The sequence below is a fragment of the Microcaecilia unicolor genome, chromosome 9, assembly GCF_901765095.1.
Source record: "Microcaecilia unicolor chromosome 9, aMicUni1.1, whole genome shotgun sequence".
Taxonomy (NCBI): Eukaryota; Metazoa; Chordata; class Amphibia; order Gymnophiona; family Siphonopidae; genus Microcaecilia; species Microcaecilia unicolor.
In genome coordinates this window covers 37,424,798-37,443,951 of record NC_044039.1, presented here as the reverse complement: position 1 = coordinate 37,443,951, position 19,154 = coordinate 37,424,798, and the positions used below count along the sequence as shown (strand labels likewise).

The window sequence follows — 19,154 nt, the reverse complement described above, 5'->3', positions numbered from 1 at the left end:
GAGAAAAGATAACCTCCATGGCATAGGGTCGCGACTGAAGCAGAGTCTTCAGGGTAAAGCCAAGTTTCAGTTAGGGCAAGCAGATGGAGAGTATGAGAGATGAAGTCATGGATGTAGGAAAGTTTGTTACAGACAGAGCGGGCATTCCACAGAGCGCAAGAGAGAGGCAGGGAAGAAGGGTACTATGCATTTTGCACATAAGTACCTTACTTGATGTTGCTGACTGTTTGGTGCAGTCAAACTATTTGACAGTTGCCAGCAGTGTCTCTTTGTATGTGGCTGTGTGTACGACTGGCACACAGATGTCCGAGTTCTGTCTTTTCTGTTGCTTTGATATGTGAATAGTGAGGCTTCCAGGGGGCTAAGCAAGGCTCTTATTGGGAAAGGGAAGGGAAATGGGACTTGATATACCACCTTTCTGTGGTATTTTGCAACTACATTCAAAGCTGTTTACATATATACAGGTACTTATTTTGTACCAGGGGCAATGGAGGGTTAAGTGACTTGCCCAGAGTCACAAGGAGCTGCAGTGGGAATTGAACCCAGTTTCCCAGGATCAAAGTCTGCTGCACTAACCACTAGGCTACTCCTCCACTCAAAATCAGTCTTCTTAGTCTCCACCTGCTGGTAGGCATGTATAACCCATCAGTCATTCTGGGCTGATCCGGAGGGGCTAAAGGAAAGCAAATTAGCTGGTAGACCTAATTTCTCCTTCTCATAAGCTTACAAATTCCTAAAAAATTGTATGTTATTTAAATGTCTCTTATGTTCTTCAGCATTGTCCTTTTGCCATGTATTTTCATGTGTAGCAGTGGTATAGCCATGGTGGGGGGGGGGGGGGTGTCTGGGCCTCTCCCACTTTGGGCTCAGGCCCTTCAAAAACTGCAACACCCCTTGAATAGCTGGTGGGGATGCCTAAGACCCACACGCCGGAGATCCACTGCCGAAACATCCCTCCAGGCATCCCTACCAGCAAAGGTAAGAGTTTTAAATGCGGAGGGGGGGAGCAGAGTGGAAATGAATGCCCCCCCCCCCCAAAAAAAAAATTACATGGGCAGATGGCAACACCCCTGGTGTACAGGTTTTGATTGTAATTTTGTTTGTGTTAATAGTTTTGATACAAACTAGCCCCTTATACAGACTTATAATCCAAAACTTGGCCAAGTCAGGCATTTTTTGGGGTGCAATAGTAGACCCTAGTTCTACAGATTTGGATGATCCCTTCCACTATAGCATAATTCCACTGTTGTGGCTGTCTCTTGTGTTGTGATGGTTGGCCTCTCGTGAGGTGTAGTTTGTTCTTATAGTCTTGCCATCTTTTTATTGTGCACTAATCAGGTTGTGGGTTTTTTCCCCTTTGTGTTCCCCAGCTTCAAACCCATGTGGTAATCATAATGGTGGCTGTTCACATTTGTGTTTGATGTCGCCCATGAAGCCTTTTTATCAGTGTGCTTGTCCAACAGGAGTACAGCTCCTGGATAATGGAAAAACCTGCAAAGATGGTGAGTTTTATTTTGGCATTATTGTAAGGAATATAAAGCATTTTGTTTTGCAACAAAAAGGAATACTTATTAGGTAAACATACAAGATAACATTATAGAGGTTAGTATTGCCATAGTTGTCTCACAATGTCAAGCATTAAAGTGGTTAATCATTGCCCTCAAGACAAACTCTTTAAATAAGGCTAATGGATATGGGGGAATGAGCAAAACTGCACTTCCTTCAAGAGTAGTCTGGGAAAGAACAATATCGTATATATTCTATTATAAGTCCAGAAATTTGTGCTAAAAAAACCGAAACGTCTGGGGCTGTCTTATCTGAGGTACAGAGAGGCAGGAAGTGGTGGTTGCGGTTGTTGCGCGGATCACATGAGTGCTGACGTTCCGTGACCGCCTCAGTGCACGGAGCCCAGGAAGAGTGCTGCAGGAAAGGCCCCGGCTCTGCTGGAACCTTGGCGCCGCCTGTGCTGCATTGCCACTCGTGTGTGATGTCATCGCACAAGAACTGCGATCATCATTTGCAGCTACCCTCAGAGCCTCTTCATACCTCAGACCTCCTCCCATTGTACAAACTAATATATTTAACCTGTGATTGCACTAAGAAAATTACACCTCTGTGTATGTGTGGTGGTGGTGGGGCAGCAGAGAGGATATGCTGAATCTGGATGGTGGGGTGTGAATGAGGCAGGGAGATGGACATGCTGGCTGGGGGGGGGGGGTGGCCTTATACATGGGTCACCAGTTTTGGCCATTTTGAGTCCCAAAACTGCCCTCAACGTATACGTGAGATTGACTTATAGACAAGTATATATGGTAGATTGAATTGATATTGCAGATGTCTTGTCCATCATTCCAATGTTCTAGGACCTAGGTTTGCTTGCACAGCTGTTTTAATCTACTGGAAAGATGAACTAGGATAGGCCTTAAAATATGAGCTAGCCAGAAACTACACAAAAGTGCTCAAGAAGTAAATAGAAAACCTTATGAAAATGAGAGTGAGTCTTTCCATAAATCATTAAGTATTATGTGATATCTTCACCACCATATAACTATTTTTTAAATTGTTCTTTATTAATAAAGAACAATCTAAAAAATAGTTATATGGTGGTGAAGATATAATATATAGAGAGTATAGCTATTAGAAAATTTGTTATCCAGTAAAGAAGTTGTGTTTTAAGTATTGAGAGATAATTTCTTCAAAAAAATTTAATGCAGAAAATACAAGGGAGTCTAAAATATTTTAATACTAGTAAAAAAGCCCCGTTTCTGATGCACATGAAACGGGGGCTAGCAAGGTTTTCTTCAGAGTGTGCATGTGGGAGTGTGTGTCCCTGCCCTCTGCCCTCTCTCCCTTCCCCTGTGCTGTCTGTCCCCTCCCCCCTCCGAGTCGAGTCCTTCAGTTTACAGTTTCCTGCTGTGCTGTGTTTGTGTTACAGAAAGAGTGAGGGTGTCTCACTCCCCTCCCCCCTCTGAGTCCTTCACTGTTACAGAGAGAGCGATTTCGTGCTGTGCTGTTTTCCTTCACTGTTTGTGTTACAGAGAGAGCGAGGGTGGGGCAGACACTCATGGGGAAACCGGATATCTCTGGCGCTTCACACTTCCGGCTGGAGGCTTCATTAGAACGTTGGTGGTGCCTTTTATATATAGAGATGTGCAAATAGGTTGTACACACATATAGCCACAAATTACAAAAATTCTAGTGCACTTAACAATGCATGGGTTAAAAATACCTGAAAATCAGGAAAAATTCATAAAAATTCAAGGATGAACTTTTTATTTTTCTGGCCATGTACATCCCTAGCAAATGCAAGGGTCTAAACATGCTGTTTGCTGATGTTGTCAAGATACTGCAGTTATTCTTTTGCAAGCTGTAGTTTTAACTGCCATTAACCTGAAAAGGAGTAAGGAAGCTTTGTATTGATGGAAAACAGCAGCAAGCAATGGAAAACCTTCATGTATGTGAGGCACACAGCTTCAAATGCTCATGTGCCAGACAGTAGTGTATAACACCTGCAAACTTTTATAAATGAATGGTTAGTATTGGTTGCTTGTCAGGTTGCACTAGGTAATGAAGGAAAAGGGATGAAAGTTGGTATGTGTCTGGGTAAGACTACAGCTTGAAGCATTGGACATTGGCAGGGTAAAAGGATAGTGTGTGCATGTTGATAGGATTATGTCCAGTGCTCAGGGAATGAAATAGTTGTGTTGTGGGCTTGTGGTTTGATTATAGTGTAATATGGTGCTAGTATATGCTTTAGTTTGCATGTCAAAACATTCCTGTGGTGCTTTTCAGAGAAAGGACAGGCAGATCTTCTAGGTGTTCCTACCAGTCTTTTACTATGATCAGTTTATGGTAGAAAATGTCATCTTTAGATCGGCAGGCTGGTAACAGGGTTCAAATACCACTGGTGCTCCTTGTGACCTTGGGCAAGTCACTTAACCCTCAATTGCCTCATGTACAAATTTAAGGGTCCTTTTACCCGGCTGCAGTTAGCACTAATGCATGCTTACCACAGGGAGAAAAAAAAAAGGCTTACCATGGGGATGCTCAGGCGTCAAGCAGTAATTTGGAGATTTTTTAGCACCAGGGACGGAGAGTAGTTGTTTGCGCTAATTGATTAGCATGAGGGCATTGCCACACACTAACCGAATAGTGCAATTCCCTACTGTTTACAAAATGGGGCAATCAGCGCATGGCCGTTAAAAGGGAAAACTTAAAAAATCGTTCATTGTACCCCAGCACTAAAAATGGCCTTAGTGCATGGGAATGACCCGTGTAAGGATGCTCTAAGGCCACCTTTTACCACTGTTTGGTAAAAGGGCCCCTATGTTTGTAAGCCCTCTGGGGACAGGGAAATGCCTACTGTACCTGAATATAACTTGCCTGAACTAGTACTGGAAAGGTGTGAGCTTCAAAAAAATCATAGCTGGATGCTTAATGTAATTTATACATTACGCAATTGAAGTGAGGTATATTTTGACACTGGGGATTTAGAATTTGCTTATAATATATTTGCAGTGAGGATAAGAATATTGTATGTGCTTGGTGTCTCACAATTTTATATTGATTATTGATCCTGGAACCCAAAAATGAGTGACTTTCCTAAGTCAAATGAATTGTGAAAACCAATGCTTTTGTATTATCTCAAAGTCCAGGAAAGGGACATTTATTTGATTGACATTTCTAGCCCTCCAATTAGATTAGACAGGTTATATAAAGCTTAAGAACTAAATAAATAAACCCATATACAATAATACACATGCACAGACTAATATAACAGTTAAAATACACTGTAAAACTAAGTCCTCTATTACAGTTAATTATACCATTCTCAATAAAAGCAATAAAAAACATAATTGCTTTTTACCATTCTTTCTGAAACCAAACAACTTTGGATCTTTAAATATTTAGGTAAAACTTTCCAGAGCTCTGATTATGTAATTAGAAAACATTTAGTTCCATACTAGCATGCAATGGGCTATATGCAGTGACAGTATTTTTAAAAAAGTTTCAATTCTGGGAGAACAATATGTGCTCCAGTGTTGTCTATAGGATCTCCAAAATAACAAGAAAAACATTTTCTGAAAGATCACAAATCGATGCTTTTTCTTCAAATGTTCATATACCAGCTCACCAGTCAAAATTATTAAACATCAAACCTCATGTTTAGTTTAGAGTGGAGAAAAAAGACCCCAGAGTGTATAATAGACCCCCCCCCCTCCAATTCATGGGGTTAAAGTATGTCTAGAAAAAACTGCACTTCCTTTTTTCAACAAATTAGATGAATTTGTGCAATAACATATTAATTTACTATATAAAAAAAACTATGTATTCAACTAGAGAAACAAAACATACGAAACAGGAACAGTTCATGCTGTAAATGACCATACTTAATACTTAAATCACACTTAGCTCAAATTTTGGCTTCACATAGGAACATTTTCATAATGAATCAATTGCTGCCTCTGGACAGAGATTCCCTGTTTTACTTAAAGCTACTGTATCATGAGAAAACTCAACTGTTCCTCAAGCACTGCATTCTCAAAATGGTGGCAGAAGACTCAAAACACCAAATTTAAAAATTGACCATGTCCTCCAACTCCTTCCATTTCCCCATTTCCACCAACTACAGGAGAGGGGACAACAAAAGCATTTTTCTTCTGCTTCTTACAGCACTTATTCAAAAGAAAGCAGCCCAAACCAACTGTCTCTACTGACTTAAAATAATAAATCCATTTCCTTTGGAAAAACTAGGGTCCTTCCTATAGCCTTGGCCAAACTAAAACTCCCCAAAAATAAAGGTGGCATAAATTTCCTTGATTTCAAGTCATCATATTTAGTATTTCAGACTTCACAAGAAATTTAAAGGTTAGATACTTCATATTCACAAGATCAACTTAGATGGCTCATTTTCGAAAAGGAACTAATTGAACGTATCCCATTGTACCTCCTACCTACTATGAATAAGCTCTCCTACACAACTACTTTTTATAGTCAAATCAATGACAAAACTCTTAAAAGAGTTACTATCAAGTTTGAATGTCAAAAAGAAAAACCCAATAGATATATCACTATGGCTTAAAGCCTCAATTCACAAAAAAGACACTTCATATCTAAGTTGGTGTATATGGAAAAAAGCGGGAGTATGGTCTGCTCTCAGTTGCTAAATAATGGGTCCTTTATCCCCTTTGACATACTCGCACAGCAGTATAACCTACCTATCTCTGAACACTGCAACTGGGTATTCTTGACTGATTATATTGCACACTTGATGAATATATGTGAATTTAATCCATCAACATCTGATTATTCCATCTGGTGCCAATCATTGTCAGTGTCATCAAAAATATACAAATCCTTACAGGAATCAGACACTAAATCCTGTAAATCCCTGGAATCAGACTGGGAAAATAAACTGGAATATTTCAGTGATGCTTTTGAATGACAAATCTTCTGGTTGAAATCGATTCACCCAACTTTATCTGCAGCTATTACACAATCTTCCTACTTCATTATCCATAAAACGTGTTAGCTTTTACAATTTTGAAGGAGTCTATCTTCAGAATCTGCTCCATCCAAATGTTGATCATGTAACCTTCTCCATCAAAATGTCGGTCATGTAATCATTCTCCTGGTGATTGACCACGTATGCTTTACTATTGCTCCAATGTTTGTTTTGGGAAGAAACCGAACAGAATCCTGCAAATTATTCCCATAGAAAACCCCAAACCCATTTCCTACAACATTGTTGTTCTCAGATCTTCATGTCCCGCTCACATCTGTTTCAACTGGAACGCACAAAACCCTGAAAAAAATGCCAAAATTAAGCTCGAGGACACTACTGATTGAAACAGTACAGTGTACCACCACACTGTGATAGAAAGTTTTACTCCTGGGGAATTCTGCACTACTGCCTAATGCACAGAATTCCCCACCTCCACAGACTGCACAGAATTCTGCCTTTCCTGTGCAGAAGCCTGTGTAATCTACTTTTGAAGCATCTGTGCCGTGCTTGACTGCGTTTCTGGCTGGCTCTGTCCCTTCCTGCTTACTTTACCACTCCATCAAGGCAAGAGGAAGAGCTGCCCAGCCGCACATTGGGCTGCTTCCACCTTCTGTGCTGCCTTGATCACTGGCGGGTCCTTAAGCCATGCAGCACGAAGGAACAGGCTGGCCTGGGTTGGCAGAGAAAGTGGAAGCAGTCTGATGTGTGGCTGGGCAGCTGCTCCTCTTGTCGCACTGCAGTAGTGAGTGTGCAGGATTGGAAGCAGACAGTGGGGAGGTGCCTGGAATAAAGATGGATGGAGTAGGAGGGGATGCTGATAAACAGATGGACGAGAGAGTGTGTGTATGTGCACTTCATGGGAAGGCTGCAGGAAGCTACATGGGGTTGTGTATGCCATGGGGGAGGGGAAGGGCTGGAGAATGGTGGATAGGGGTAGTGTTGCCAGGGAGGGAAAGGATTGGAACAAGATAGATGGGGTAGTCTGTGCCATGGGAAGGGGGAGAGCTGGAAAGAATAGGTAAGGGAGTGTCATGGGGGAGCTAGAGAAAGATGGATAATGTGTGTGTTATGAGGTGGAGGGCTAGAAAAAGGTAGATGGGGGATTTGTGCACTATGGGAAGAGGAGGGCTGGCAAAAGGTGGATGGAGTGTGTGCTGTGGGAATTGGGGCAAAGAAAAGTTAAGGTGGGTGTTTGCCAGGGAGAAGGGGAAAGGTGCCTTGGGGGTGGACAGAACAGGGGTCTTCCTGGGAGTTAGGGGGAGAGCAGTGAAAACTGAGAGATGAGGGGAGAGAACTGTAGAAAACAGTGCTGCGAAAGGTTAGAGAATAGGTGAACAAAAAGGGGGTAGAGGAAGACAAATTGGAGGTATTCATCCTGAAGAATGGGTAGAGAGAACTTGGGGACCGAATGTTTCAGGATACAAGATAAGAGAAGTGGAGAAAAGAAACTGCTGTGGTGGTGATAGGGAATGCCTGGGGGAAGAAGCCAGCCCTTATAATGGGGGAATTCTGCACAAGAAAATTTACAAATAAAGTGTGCAGAATTCCCCCAGGAGTATGAATCTGATGAAGAAGGGCAACCTTCGAAAGCTAATCAAGAAATGTATTAAGTTATGTCCAATAAAAAAGGTATCATCTTATTTTCTTTTCCATGTTTTATTTTGTTTGATTTCTATTGATAACCTTAAGAGTGGACTAACACGGCTACCACACTCCTCTACCCAGGAGTATGGAAATGCATTTTGCTGTTTTCACTAGTTGCACCTTGGTAGCATCATATTCTTGGTTTTGAACAGTGTTGCTACTAATTGGGTTTCTGCCAGGTACTTGTGACCTGGATTGACCACTTGTATGCAGGATACTGGGCTAGATGGACCATTGGTCTGATCCAGTATGTCTATTCTTATGTTCTTAAGGATCCTGAAACTGAGTTACAATAATAGATGTTCTTGTATATAACATCAAAATCTTTGACAGACTTACAACCTCCAGACATAGTAGATAGTTGTTAACTAACTATGCTGTCTTTCTCAAAAGGTGCTACTGAACTGCTGCTCCTTGCCCGCCGGACGGACCTGAGGCGCATTTCATTGGACACACCAGATTTTACAGACATTGTTTTACAGCTGAATGATATCCGCCATGCTATTGCCATTGATTATGATCCAATGGAAGGGTACATCTATTGGACTGATGATGAAGTCAGAGCTATCCGTCGCTCTTTTATTGATGGGTCTGGCAGTCAATTTATTGTAACAGCACAAGTTGCCCACCCTGATGGCATTGCAGTAGACTGGATAGCCAGGAACCTATATTGGACAGACACTGGGACTGATCGCATTGAGGTAACACGACTCAATGGGACCATGCGAAAAATTTTGATCTCTGAAGACCTGGATGAACCCCGTGCTATAGTACTGGATCCTATTGTTGGGTAAGTACCTATCCATGAAGTGTCCATGTATACTATGTTTTAAAAAACCTTTTTCTTGTTCTGTTTTACTGTTGCACAACCTGAGGTTAGATATTTTGACCCTCCCCCCCCCCCCCAACTCCTACAATATAATGAAGCAGGGGGGGAATTAAGGAGCACTCCTTTTTATACCAGCATGTTGAAAAAGGCTGCTGTCCTCTCCATATTAGCTTTTAGCTAACAATCCTTAAGCGTTGCATCTCATTTTTAATGACTGTTGTAGGCCAAACCTCATTTATGGATTAGTCATATTGTTTGCATAAATAGGAATTTATCTCTCAACCTGACCAGTTCAGAACCAATATGTTATGTCTTCCAACCAGCAGATAGAAAATGAAAAGCAATCTCTGCCTTAGGTAGGGCACCAAGCAGGCACAACTTCTCAGTCTTCAGCAGATGGCTGACAAACAATCCATGCAGTGCTTCGCTTCTGGACTGTTCTGTGCCTTGGGTAGTTGAACTGGTTCCAGTATGGAGAGGACATCATAAGGAATTCAGGGTTCTTTACAGACACAAGATAGAAGGATACCCAGAGGAATCGGGGAGGTTTCTTCCCTCCTATTTCTCAATTCTTTTTTTCATCCTGTAGACCAGTACAGACCAAAAGATTGTGTCTTCATACCAGCAGATGGAGGTAGAGAAACTTAAGTCTTCCTGTGACATCACTGGTATAAACGCTGCTGCTGCCTGGATCTTTGCAGAATTTCTCTTCCTCCAGCAGATGGTATAGGTTGGACAATTGCAAGCAGATCTGCTTTTGCCAGGCCAGACTCCCCAAAAAGCAGTCCACATTCTGCATCCCTTGTGCTAGTCCCTTGGTGCTCCTGGAGTTCAGCCCATGGGCTTCTGCTTGGTGAGGCATGCTGACAGGTCCCCCTGAAGTCCCTGCCAGCACGCCTGTTTAGAGAAGCTAGTGAAGGATCTGTGAGAAACCAGACCCCAGAGGACTGCTCTCGGGTAGCAATTCGGCTCTTTTGTAGTAGATCTCAGTCTGAGGACTGAGGATGCCACCATCTGAGTAGGTGGTCCCCTGCTGCCTCTGGGGTGGTTAAAACTTAGAAATGGCTGCCCTTCTGAGGGCACAAAGGTTGAGGGAGCCTTGTACTTCATCTGCTTCACTACTACTACTTATTTCTATAGCGCTAGTATATGTATGCAACGCTGTACACTTGAACATGAAGAAAGACAGTCCCTGCTCGAAAGAGCGTACAGTCTAATCAGAACAGACAAAGAGGACAAATAAGGGATAATGGAATTGATAAGGTTGAAAGGATAAAACATACAAGTGTACTGTAGAAGTGAATAGGGGTTAGGAGATAAAAGCAGCAACAAAAACATGGGCTTTTAGCCTATAGATTTGAAGATGGCCAGAGATGGAGGTGACGTATGGTCTCAGGAAGTCTCTTCCAGGCATATGGTAGGATAAAAGGAGTGGAGTCTGGAGTTGGCAGTAGAAGAGAAGGGTACAGATAAGAGAGATTTACCCAATGAATAGAGTTCCTGGGTAATAGTGTAGGGAGAGATAAGAGTGGAGAGGTACTGAGGAGCTGCAGAGTGAATGAACTTGCAAGTCAATAAGAGGAGTTTGAACTGTATGCGGAAACGGATAGTGAGCCAATGAAGTGACTTGAGGAGAGGGCTAATACGAGCATAGCGACACTGGTGGAATATAAGTCATACAGCAGAATTTTGAACAGATTAAAGGGGAGAAAGATGGCTTAATGGGAGACCTGTGAGAAGCAAGTTGCAATAGTCTAAGCGAGAGGTGATAAGAGTGTGGATAAGGGTTTTGGTAGTGTGCTCAGAAAGGAAAGGAAATTTTGGTGATACTATAGAGAAAGAAACAACAGGTTTTAGCAGTCTGTTGGATATGTGCAGAGAAAGAGAGAGATGAGTCAAACATAATACCAAGGTTAGAGCTGGTGAGACAAGGAGGATGAGAGTGTTATCCACAAGAAAGAGAGAGTGGGGGAAGAGTAGAGGAGGGTTTAGGGGGAAAGACAAGAAGCTCAGTCTTGGTCATGTTTAGTTTCAGATGGCGGTGAGACACCCAGGCAGCAATGTCAGACAGGCAGGCTGATACTTGGTCCTGGATTCCTACTGAAATTTCTGTTGTGGAGAGGTAGATCTGAGAGTCATCAGCATAAAGGTGATGCTGAAAACCGTGGGATGAGATCAGAGCACCAAGGAAAGAAGTATAGATTGAAAAAAGGGACCCAAGAAGATCCCTGAGGTACACCAACTGATAGTGGGATAGAAGTGAAGGAGGATCTGCCAGAGTATACACTAAAAGTGTGATGGGAGAGATAAGAAGAAAACCATGAAAGTTCAGAGCCCTGAAATCCATGTGAGGACAGAGTATCAAGGAGTAGGCGATGATCAACTGTGCCAAAAGCAGCAGATCAAGAAGTTTGAGGATAGAATAGAGACCTTTTGAATCTGGCCAAGAACAGGTCATTGGAGACTTTAGCAAGGGCTGTTTCAGTTGAGTGAAGAGCGCTAAAGCCAGATTGAAGTGGATCAAGAATAGCTTGAGATGAAAGAAAATCAACACAATGGCGATGAACAGCACATTCCAGTATCTTAGATAGGAAGGGGAGGTGGGAGATGGGGCGATAGAAGGACAGGTTGGGTCCAGTGAAGGTTTTTTGAGGAGTGGTGTAACTACGGTTTGTTTGAAGGCATCAGGAACAGTTGCAGCGGAAAGTGAAAGATTGAGAATATGACAGAAGGGGATGACAGTAGGAGAGATAGTGCTAAGTAGATGGGTAGGAATAGGATCAGAGGAATAGGTAGTCAGTTTGGAGGAGGAAAGAAAATATGCAGTTTCCTCTTCAGTGATTTCAGAAAAGGAAGAAAAGGAGGCAGGGGTTGAAGGGTGGTTGAGAGAATGGACTGAGGGAAGGAGAGGTGGAGGTGACTTGGTTGAGAATTGAAGTTTGATCTTGTGAACCTTATCATGGAAGTTCTCAGCCAGAGTCTGGGGAGAAAGTGAAGGGGGAGTTGGAGGTGAAGGCACTTTGAGGAGACAGTTCAGTGTGGCAAAGAGATGCCAAGGGTTTGAGCCAAGAGTGTTTGTCACTGGGGGGCAGACTCAGGAAAGATGTCAGGAATTATTTTTTCACAGAGAGGGTGGTGGACGCTTGGAATGCCCTCCCGCGGGAGGTGGTGGAGATGAAAACGGTAACGGAATTCAAACATGCGTGGGATATGCATAAAGGAATCCTGTGCAGAAGGAATGGATCCTCAGAAGATTAGCTGAAATTGGGTGGCGGAGCAGGTGGGGGGAAGAGGGGTTGGTGGTTAGGAGGCTAGGATAGGGGAGGGCAGACTTATACGGTCTGTACCAGAGCCGGTGATGGGAGGCGGGACTGGTGGTTGGGAGGCGGGAAATACTGCTGGGCAGACTTATATGGTCTGTGCCCTGAAAAAGACAGGTACAAATTCAAGGTAAGGTATACACATATGAGTTTATCTTGGGCAGACTGGATGGACCATGCAGGTCTTTTTCTGCCGTCATCTACTATGTTACTATGGCAACTGGATATAGTAGTCCTGTTTGGCAAGTGAAAGAGCAGACTGAAAGGAGGTCAGTAAGAATTTGAAATGTATGAAGTCAGCATGGGCATAGGATTTCAGCGAAAGGTATTTGGCGCTTTGGATGAGCCCCCCCTCCCCAGTTTGTCATCTTCAGAGGATCTTGCTGTCTCATCCCCCCCCCCCCCCCCCCCCCAGTCTGCTGCTGCTCTTTGGAGACACCTGGCCTGATGGGATGAACCAGGGAATCTGCTCAAGGCAGTTCCTCTGGATCTTCCCGAGTTGGGTCATAGTGATCACAGATGTGAGTCTCTTAGGCTGGGGGGAAGGGTGCACTATTCTGACTGTGTTGCTCAGGGTGGCTGGTCTTGCATAGAACCAGTGTGTTTTTTCTAGCAAAAAAGGTGCTGGTGCTCAAATGGTAGGCTACCCTTCAGGAGTGGGATGATCACTGAGGGACTCGCCCCATAATAGCCAGACCCCCTGCAACCAGTCACAGAATCTATTACAAGACAGAATTGGTGTGTAGAGCTTGAGCTCTATCATTAATTGTATCAGACAATGGAAAAGGTGCTGGTACTCAGTACCCCCAAGTACCCTCTCAAAAAAAGCCCTGCATAGAACTGTCTTGGTCCATAACAGTCTGGAGGTGAGAGTCATTCAGTTAGTGCTTCAGTAGTTCCTTCCCTTGTTGGAGAGAGAGGCAATCGGGTTGTCTGACAATGCCATAGTGGCAACTTACATCATAGTAACATAGTAGATGACGGCAGGTTAAGACCTGTATGTTCCATCCAGTCTGCCCAACAAAATAAACTCATAGCATTTAATGATATGATACTACATACGTATACTTGATCTTGATTTGTCCTTGCTGTTTTCGGGGCACAGACCGTAGAAGTCTGCCCGACACTGCCCTTCTTCTCCAGTTACTGAAGCTGAATCCGTCCAGCCATGATCGCGGCACAGAACGTAGAAGTCTGCCCAGCACTGGCTTTGCTTCCCAATTACTGGTGTGCCATCTAATTACTGCTAAGCTTCTTTGGTTCTATGCCTTCTATACAGGATTCCTCTGTGCTTATCCCACACATTTTTGAATTCCGTTACCGTTTTCATCTCCACTACCTCCCCTCCATCATTCCAGGCATCTACCACCCTCTCTGTGAAAAAGTACTTCCTGATATTATTCCTGAGTCGGCGCCTCTGCAAACTCAGTTTACGTGCTCTAGTCCTACCACCTTTCCATCTCTGGAAAAGGTTTGTTTGTAGATTAATACCTTTCAAATATTTTAATGTTTCATATCATCCCTGTCACTCCTTTACTCCAGAGTGTACATACTCAGATCATAAGTACATAAGTATTGCCATCCTTAAGTCTCTCTTCATACGTCTTGCGACACAAACCCCATACCATTTTCTTCGTTTTTCTCTGAACCACTTCAAGTCTTTTTATGTCCTTAGCAAGATACGGCCTCCAAAACAGAACACAATACTGCAAGTGGGGAATCAACACCTTCTTTCTTCTGCTGGTTACACTCCCCTCTCTGTGCAGCCTACCATCTTTCTGGATGTGACCACTGCCTTGTCGCATTGTTTCATCACCTGGAGATCATCAGACACCACTACCCCAAGGTCCCCTCTATAGAGCTGAACATATCTCTCTCCTCCTATCTGCTACATCTCCTTTCGATTTCTGCACCCAAAGTGCATCACTCTTCACTTCTTGCTGTTTAATTTTAACTATATTAATTTATCTGGGCTATTTACTATGATACTAGTATTAAATTCAAAGTACTTCTATATTTATACCAGTGCAAACCTATTCATAGATTCATATAACTATTATAAAAGATTTTTTTAAAGATTTTTTTTGGTGCTCAGTGTGAATAACGTGCTTGTCACTGGAGGTATAAACACCTATTGCAGCACTATATTGTATACCATCATTGCACCATTCCCCTGCTTCCTCCCAATTCCACAATCTTTGAATTAATTGTCCATAATTTTTGGAGTAACAACCATCATATGCACTACATATATAAACTTTTTCAACTGTTCCTTGAACAAAATCAATGTCCTCCAAAAATTTGAAAATTACTTTGCTTGGAAGTCCTTTGGGGTTGGTGTGTGTGCTTGCAGTTATCAATAGTAAACACAACCTCCTGCAACCTGTGAATCGAAAATAACTCCTGTAGTTATAAGTTTCATTTCTGTTCTCATTCCTGTTTTCTGTTATTGACGTGGTGCCACGTTTTGCCATCCAATGACATCTTCAGGAGAACATCCATCTAAAACTACAATAAACTAAATTCAATCTTCATAATTAATTATTACTACAAAACCCACTATCATATTCAAATACCTGCATTTTTTTCAAGTCTTTAGAGTTCTTTCAAACATTGTTTTTGCAAAATAATCCATTATCGGCTTGCTTGGAAGACACATCTTCCTGCTTCGCTCAGCTGTCCTGGACGCCGATGCATGCGCTGTAGATTTCTCTAACTCATGTGATCTTCAAATACCATAGTCCTCTATTCTGATTGATGCAGATTCATGATGTAATAGACGTTCGTTATCCAGTCAGTGTCCGTATTCAACCTTTTAGGAGAAACTGTTGCCCAATCAAATATAAAGCGTTGCTCTTTCTGTAATAATAAAGCAGACACATTCCCCCCACCATACTAAACTGATTTTCAGCAAAACTACAAATCACAGTTCACTATCCAAATGATTATGGGAAATCCATTGATCCACAAGTGGTGCATTTTTTTTATGTGTTCTTAAATTGCTAGGATGTTCTACTGTCCGCTGTATAATTTTACGACAAGTTTGTCCAATATACCACTTAGAGCAGGACACTGGATTGCATACACTACTTGATCTGAATCACAATCAGTACTGTCCCGTAAATATACCACTTTGCCCATTCTGGGATGAATTATGTTCTGAGTAATGATGGCATACTGACAGTACACACTTCGTTGACAACTAGTATTTCCTATAATCCTATTACATTGTATTTCCCATCTATTATTTGACAGTAGGTCCCCCAAATTACTAGTTCTAGTGTATGTAATCCAAAGCTGCTCTATAAACTCTGTATGAAGTTGAAGAATGGGCCAATGCTTCTGAATAATACAACTCAGAGCTGCCCCCTGAGTCATGTAAGGTGAAATACATTGAACTGTTGATTCACATCAGCCAACATCTATGGACATTGCACGCCTTTTTTTGATGGGCTGAACGAATCGCTTTTTTAGGATAACCCCCATTGTTTAAACCTATCCATTAATCGTCTAGCCTGCCTATTAAAGGAGTCCCTAGTACTGAAAATCGGTGTAGTATGGGGGGGGGGGGGGGGGAGATGTATCTGCTTTAGATGTATCTGCTTTATTATTACAGAAAGAGCAACACTTTGTATTTGATTGGGCAACAGTTTCTCCTAAAGGGTTGAATAAGGGACATTGATAACGTGAATGTTACATCATGAATCAGAACCAATCACAAAAGAGGACTATGGTATTTAAAAATCACATGAATTAGAGAATAGAATACTACAGCTCATGTGTCGGCGTCCTGGACAGCTGAACAGAGCAGGAATATGGTTTCTTCCAAGTAAGCCGATAATGGATTATTTTGCAAAAATAATGTTTGAAAGAACTCTTTAAAGACTTTAGAAAAAAATGCAGGTATTTGAATATGATAGTTTTATAGTAATAATTGTGAAGATTGAATTTAGTTTATTGTAGTTTTAGATGAATATTCTCCTGAAGACGCCATTGGATGGCAAAACATGGCACCGCGTCGAGAACAGAAAACAGGAATGAAACTTATAACTACAGGAGTTAGTTTCGATTCACAGGTGGCAGGAGCTTGTGTTTACTATTGATAACTGCAAGCACACACCAACCCCAAAGGACTTCCAAGCGAAGTAAATTAAAAATTTTTGGAGGACATTGATTTTGTTCAAGGAACAGTTGAAAAAGTTTATATATGTAGTGCATATGATGGTTGTTACTCCAAAAATTATGAACAATTAATTCAAAGATTGCTGGACTTTGCAGGAGGCAGGGTAATGGTGCAATGATGGTATACCATATAGTGCTGCAATAGGTGTTTGTACCTCCAGTGATAAGCATTTTATTCACACTGAGCACCAAAAACATTTAAAAAAAATCTTTTATAATAGTTATATGAAGCTATGAATAGGTTTTGCACTGGTACAAATATAATAGTACATTAAATTTTAACTGCCAGACCTTTGACCCAATTTTTGGAGATACTTCTCTTGGTTTCTACTTCAGAGTATTCATTCTGTTGACTGTCTTTTTGTCATCTGCAAAAAGACAAACTTTCTCTCTAACCCTTCAATAATCAACAGACGAGGAACCAGGAGCACAACCATGGTATTGGAAGCCATGTGACTTTGTCAGTGGGCAGAGTTGCATCTTGCTGCGATCTCAGTGGTTCACATTGCAGGGATGGCGAATGTTAAAGCTGATTTCCTCAGCAGAAACCTATATCAGGGAAGTGCTATGACCTAATGGAGTCACAGCGGAATGTGAAATGTCTCCTATTCTACAGTTGCAAAAAGGAATTCCACTCGGCTGGCACTGATGGCATAGTTTAGCCCTGGCTGCAAAGGGAGCCTCTCTGTGTGTTTCCACCTTGACCTCTCATTGATCAGGTTCTCTGCAGAGTGGCCAAACATCTATTTCTTGTGATCCTTGTTCCATACTGATTCCATTGGCCCTGTTATACAGGTCTAGTCTATTTCCTGTGGGACCTCTATTACCACTCCTGTGGGGACAGGTGCTGCTAAGGCAGGGTCTAGTAGTCATGAACGATCCATATCCCTTCTGGCTTTCTACGGCATGGTCCTTGAGAGGCCTCACCTGAAGAACAAAGGAAACTTGCCCTTGGTCATTGTCATGCTGCTCAAGGATTGTAGGCAACCAACATACTTGATCTGTGTCTGGGTCTTTGAGTGGTGGTACTTTAAGCACAAGCCTTCCCCTTGGTGAGCAGAGTTGTCAGTACTTGCTTTTCTGCAGAAGGGCTTGGAGCAGGGTCCAGGTGGCAGTCCTTTTCTGTTTTAAGGTAAGGTGTGGAGGGTGTCCTTGGCAACAAATCCAGATGTGATGTGCTATTTGGCTCGCAGTCAGTCATATTGCTCCCTTTCTGGACTGTTCTGCACCAGTGGGACCTTTAACCTGGACCTCAATGTCTCCCCAACAGTTACCAGCATTTCTTACTCCACACCCCTCTCTTCCCACAGTAACCAACATTTCTTCTTGCACCCCCATGGTTACTGGGATTTTGCTTTGAGTACTTATCTTCATCGGCAGACACTGATAAGCAAAGCTGTGCAGTGGGCCAGTTCAGGTCCTTGAGCATCTGTGCATGATCAAGGCCTGCTGGCTTTCGCTCTCTCCAAGAGGGAACGTTTTGTGGTAATGCTGAAGGAAAGGATTTGTAGAATCCTGCCCTAGGTAATAGGAACATTGATAAATCCCACTGACTCTCGACTGGTTTGGTAGAGAAGATAAGCTGAAATTTGGCGCTACCTGTTAATTTCCTTTCTGATAACTACCAGACCAGTCCAGGATCCCTCCCTGATTTGTACTTTTGTTGATATTGGTTACTGTTATCAAGTTTCTGTATATTATTCTTGGTTTATTTTCTAACCTTGTGAGTTTTTGTGGATCTTGAACTCTTTCGGGGAATTGATAGTTTGTTTTTTTGGGCATTGCTTTGACATGATAATACTGTGGAGCTGTGCCTGCATGGTGCCCTATTTACCCAAGAGCTCATTTTTGATGGCTCTGTCACCCATCTTCTGGTTGGCAGACATAACCTATTGGATGTTGACTGGTCTGGTGGGACTCAAGGAAAGAAAATTAACAGGTAAGACCAAATTTCACCATAATAAATTTTAAAAATAGTCTTGTGTTTGCCCCTAGGTACATGTACTGGACTGACTGGGGAGAGATTCCAAAGATAGAGCGTGCTGCTTTAGATGGCTCTGATCGACTTGTGCTGGTGAATACCTCACTTGGTTGGCCAAATGGGTTGGCACTGGATTACGCAGAAGGCAAAATTTACTGGGGTGATGCGAAGACGGATAAAATTGAGGTTAGTTTTCAAAGGATTCAAACCTGATGTTTTCAAGATGGCATTTAACTTTATAAATTAAGAAAACAAAAAGGTGGATTTTGAGTTCCCTGTCCAAAAGAATGCCTAAATGATAAATTGTTGTGTAGCAGAATAACTGCAGATGGAATTTTATTAAATTTGTGCAATTTAGAATAGTTCTAGAAGAGTCATTTTTAAATATTTGAAGGATGAGTGCTAAAATTTAAAGGTTTTATTCTTAGTAATCATATGACAAGGTTTTCCTTTGTTGTTCTAACACGTGTTGCTTGTCGGTAGATGATGAATAAAATTTTAATCAATCGGTCAAGCTCATGAGATGTCAAACCAGGAGTTCTCAAACCAGCCTTCAGGACACACCTATCCAATCGGGTTTTCAGGATATCCACAATGAATATGCATGAGAATTTTGCATTCACTTCCTCTATTGTATGCATATCTATCACCTGCATATTCATTGTGGATATCCTGAAAACCTGGCTGGATAGG

The 19,154-nt window shown here is 42.2% G+C and overlaps 1 protein-coding gene across 1 annotated transcript in view; it reads left to right on the top strand.

Annotated features, from left to right (window-relative positions):
- Positions 1-19,154, top strand: part of LRP6 (LDL receptor related protein 6) — a 280,419-nt gene that overhangs the window by 130,572 nt on the left and 130,693 nt on the right. The window contains exons 5-7 of the mRNA XM_030214121.1: positions 1,371-1,502; positions 8,543-8,939; positions 18,476-18,647. Of these exons, the coding sequence (XP_030069981.1) occupies positions 1,371-1,502; positions 8,543-8,939; positions 18,476-18,647 (701 nt within the window). The remainder of the gene's footprint in view (positions 1-1,370; positions 1,503-8,542; positions 8,940-18,475; positions 18,648-19,154) is intronic.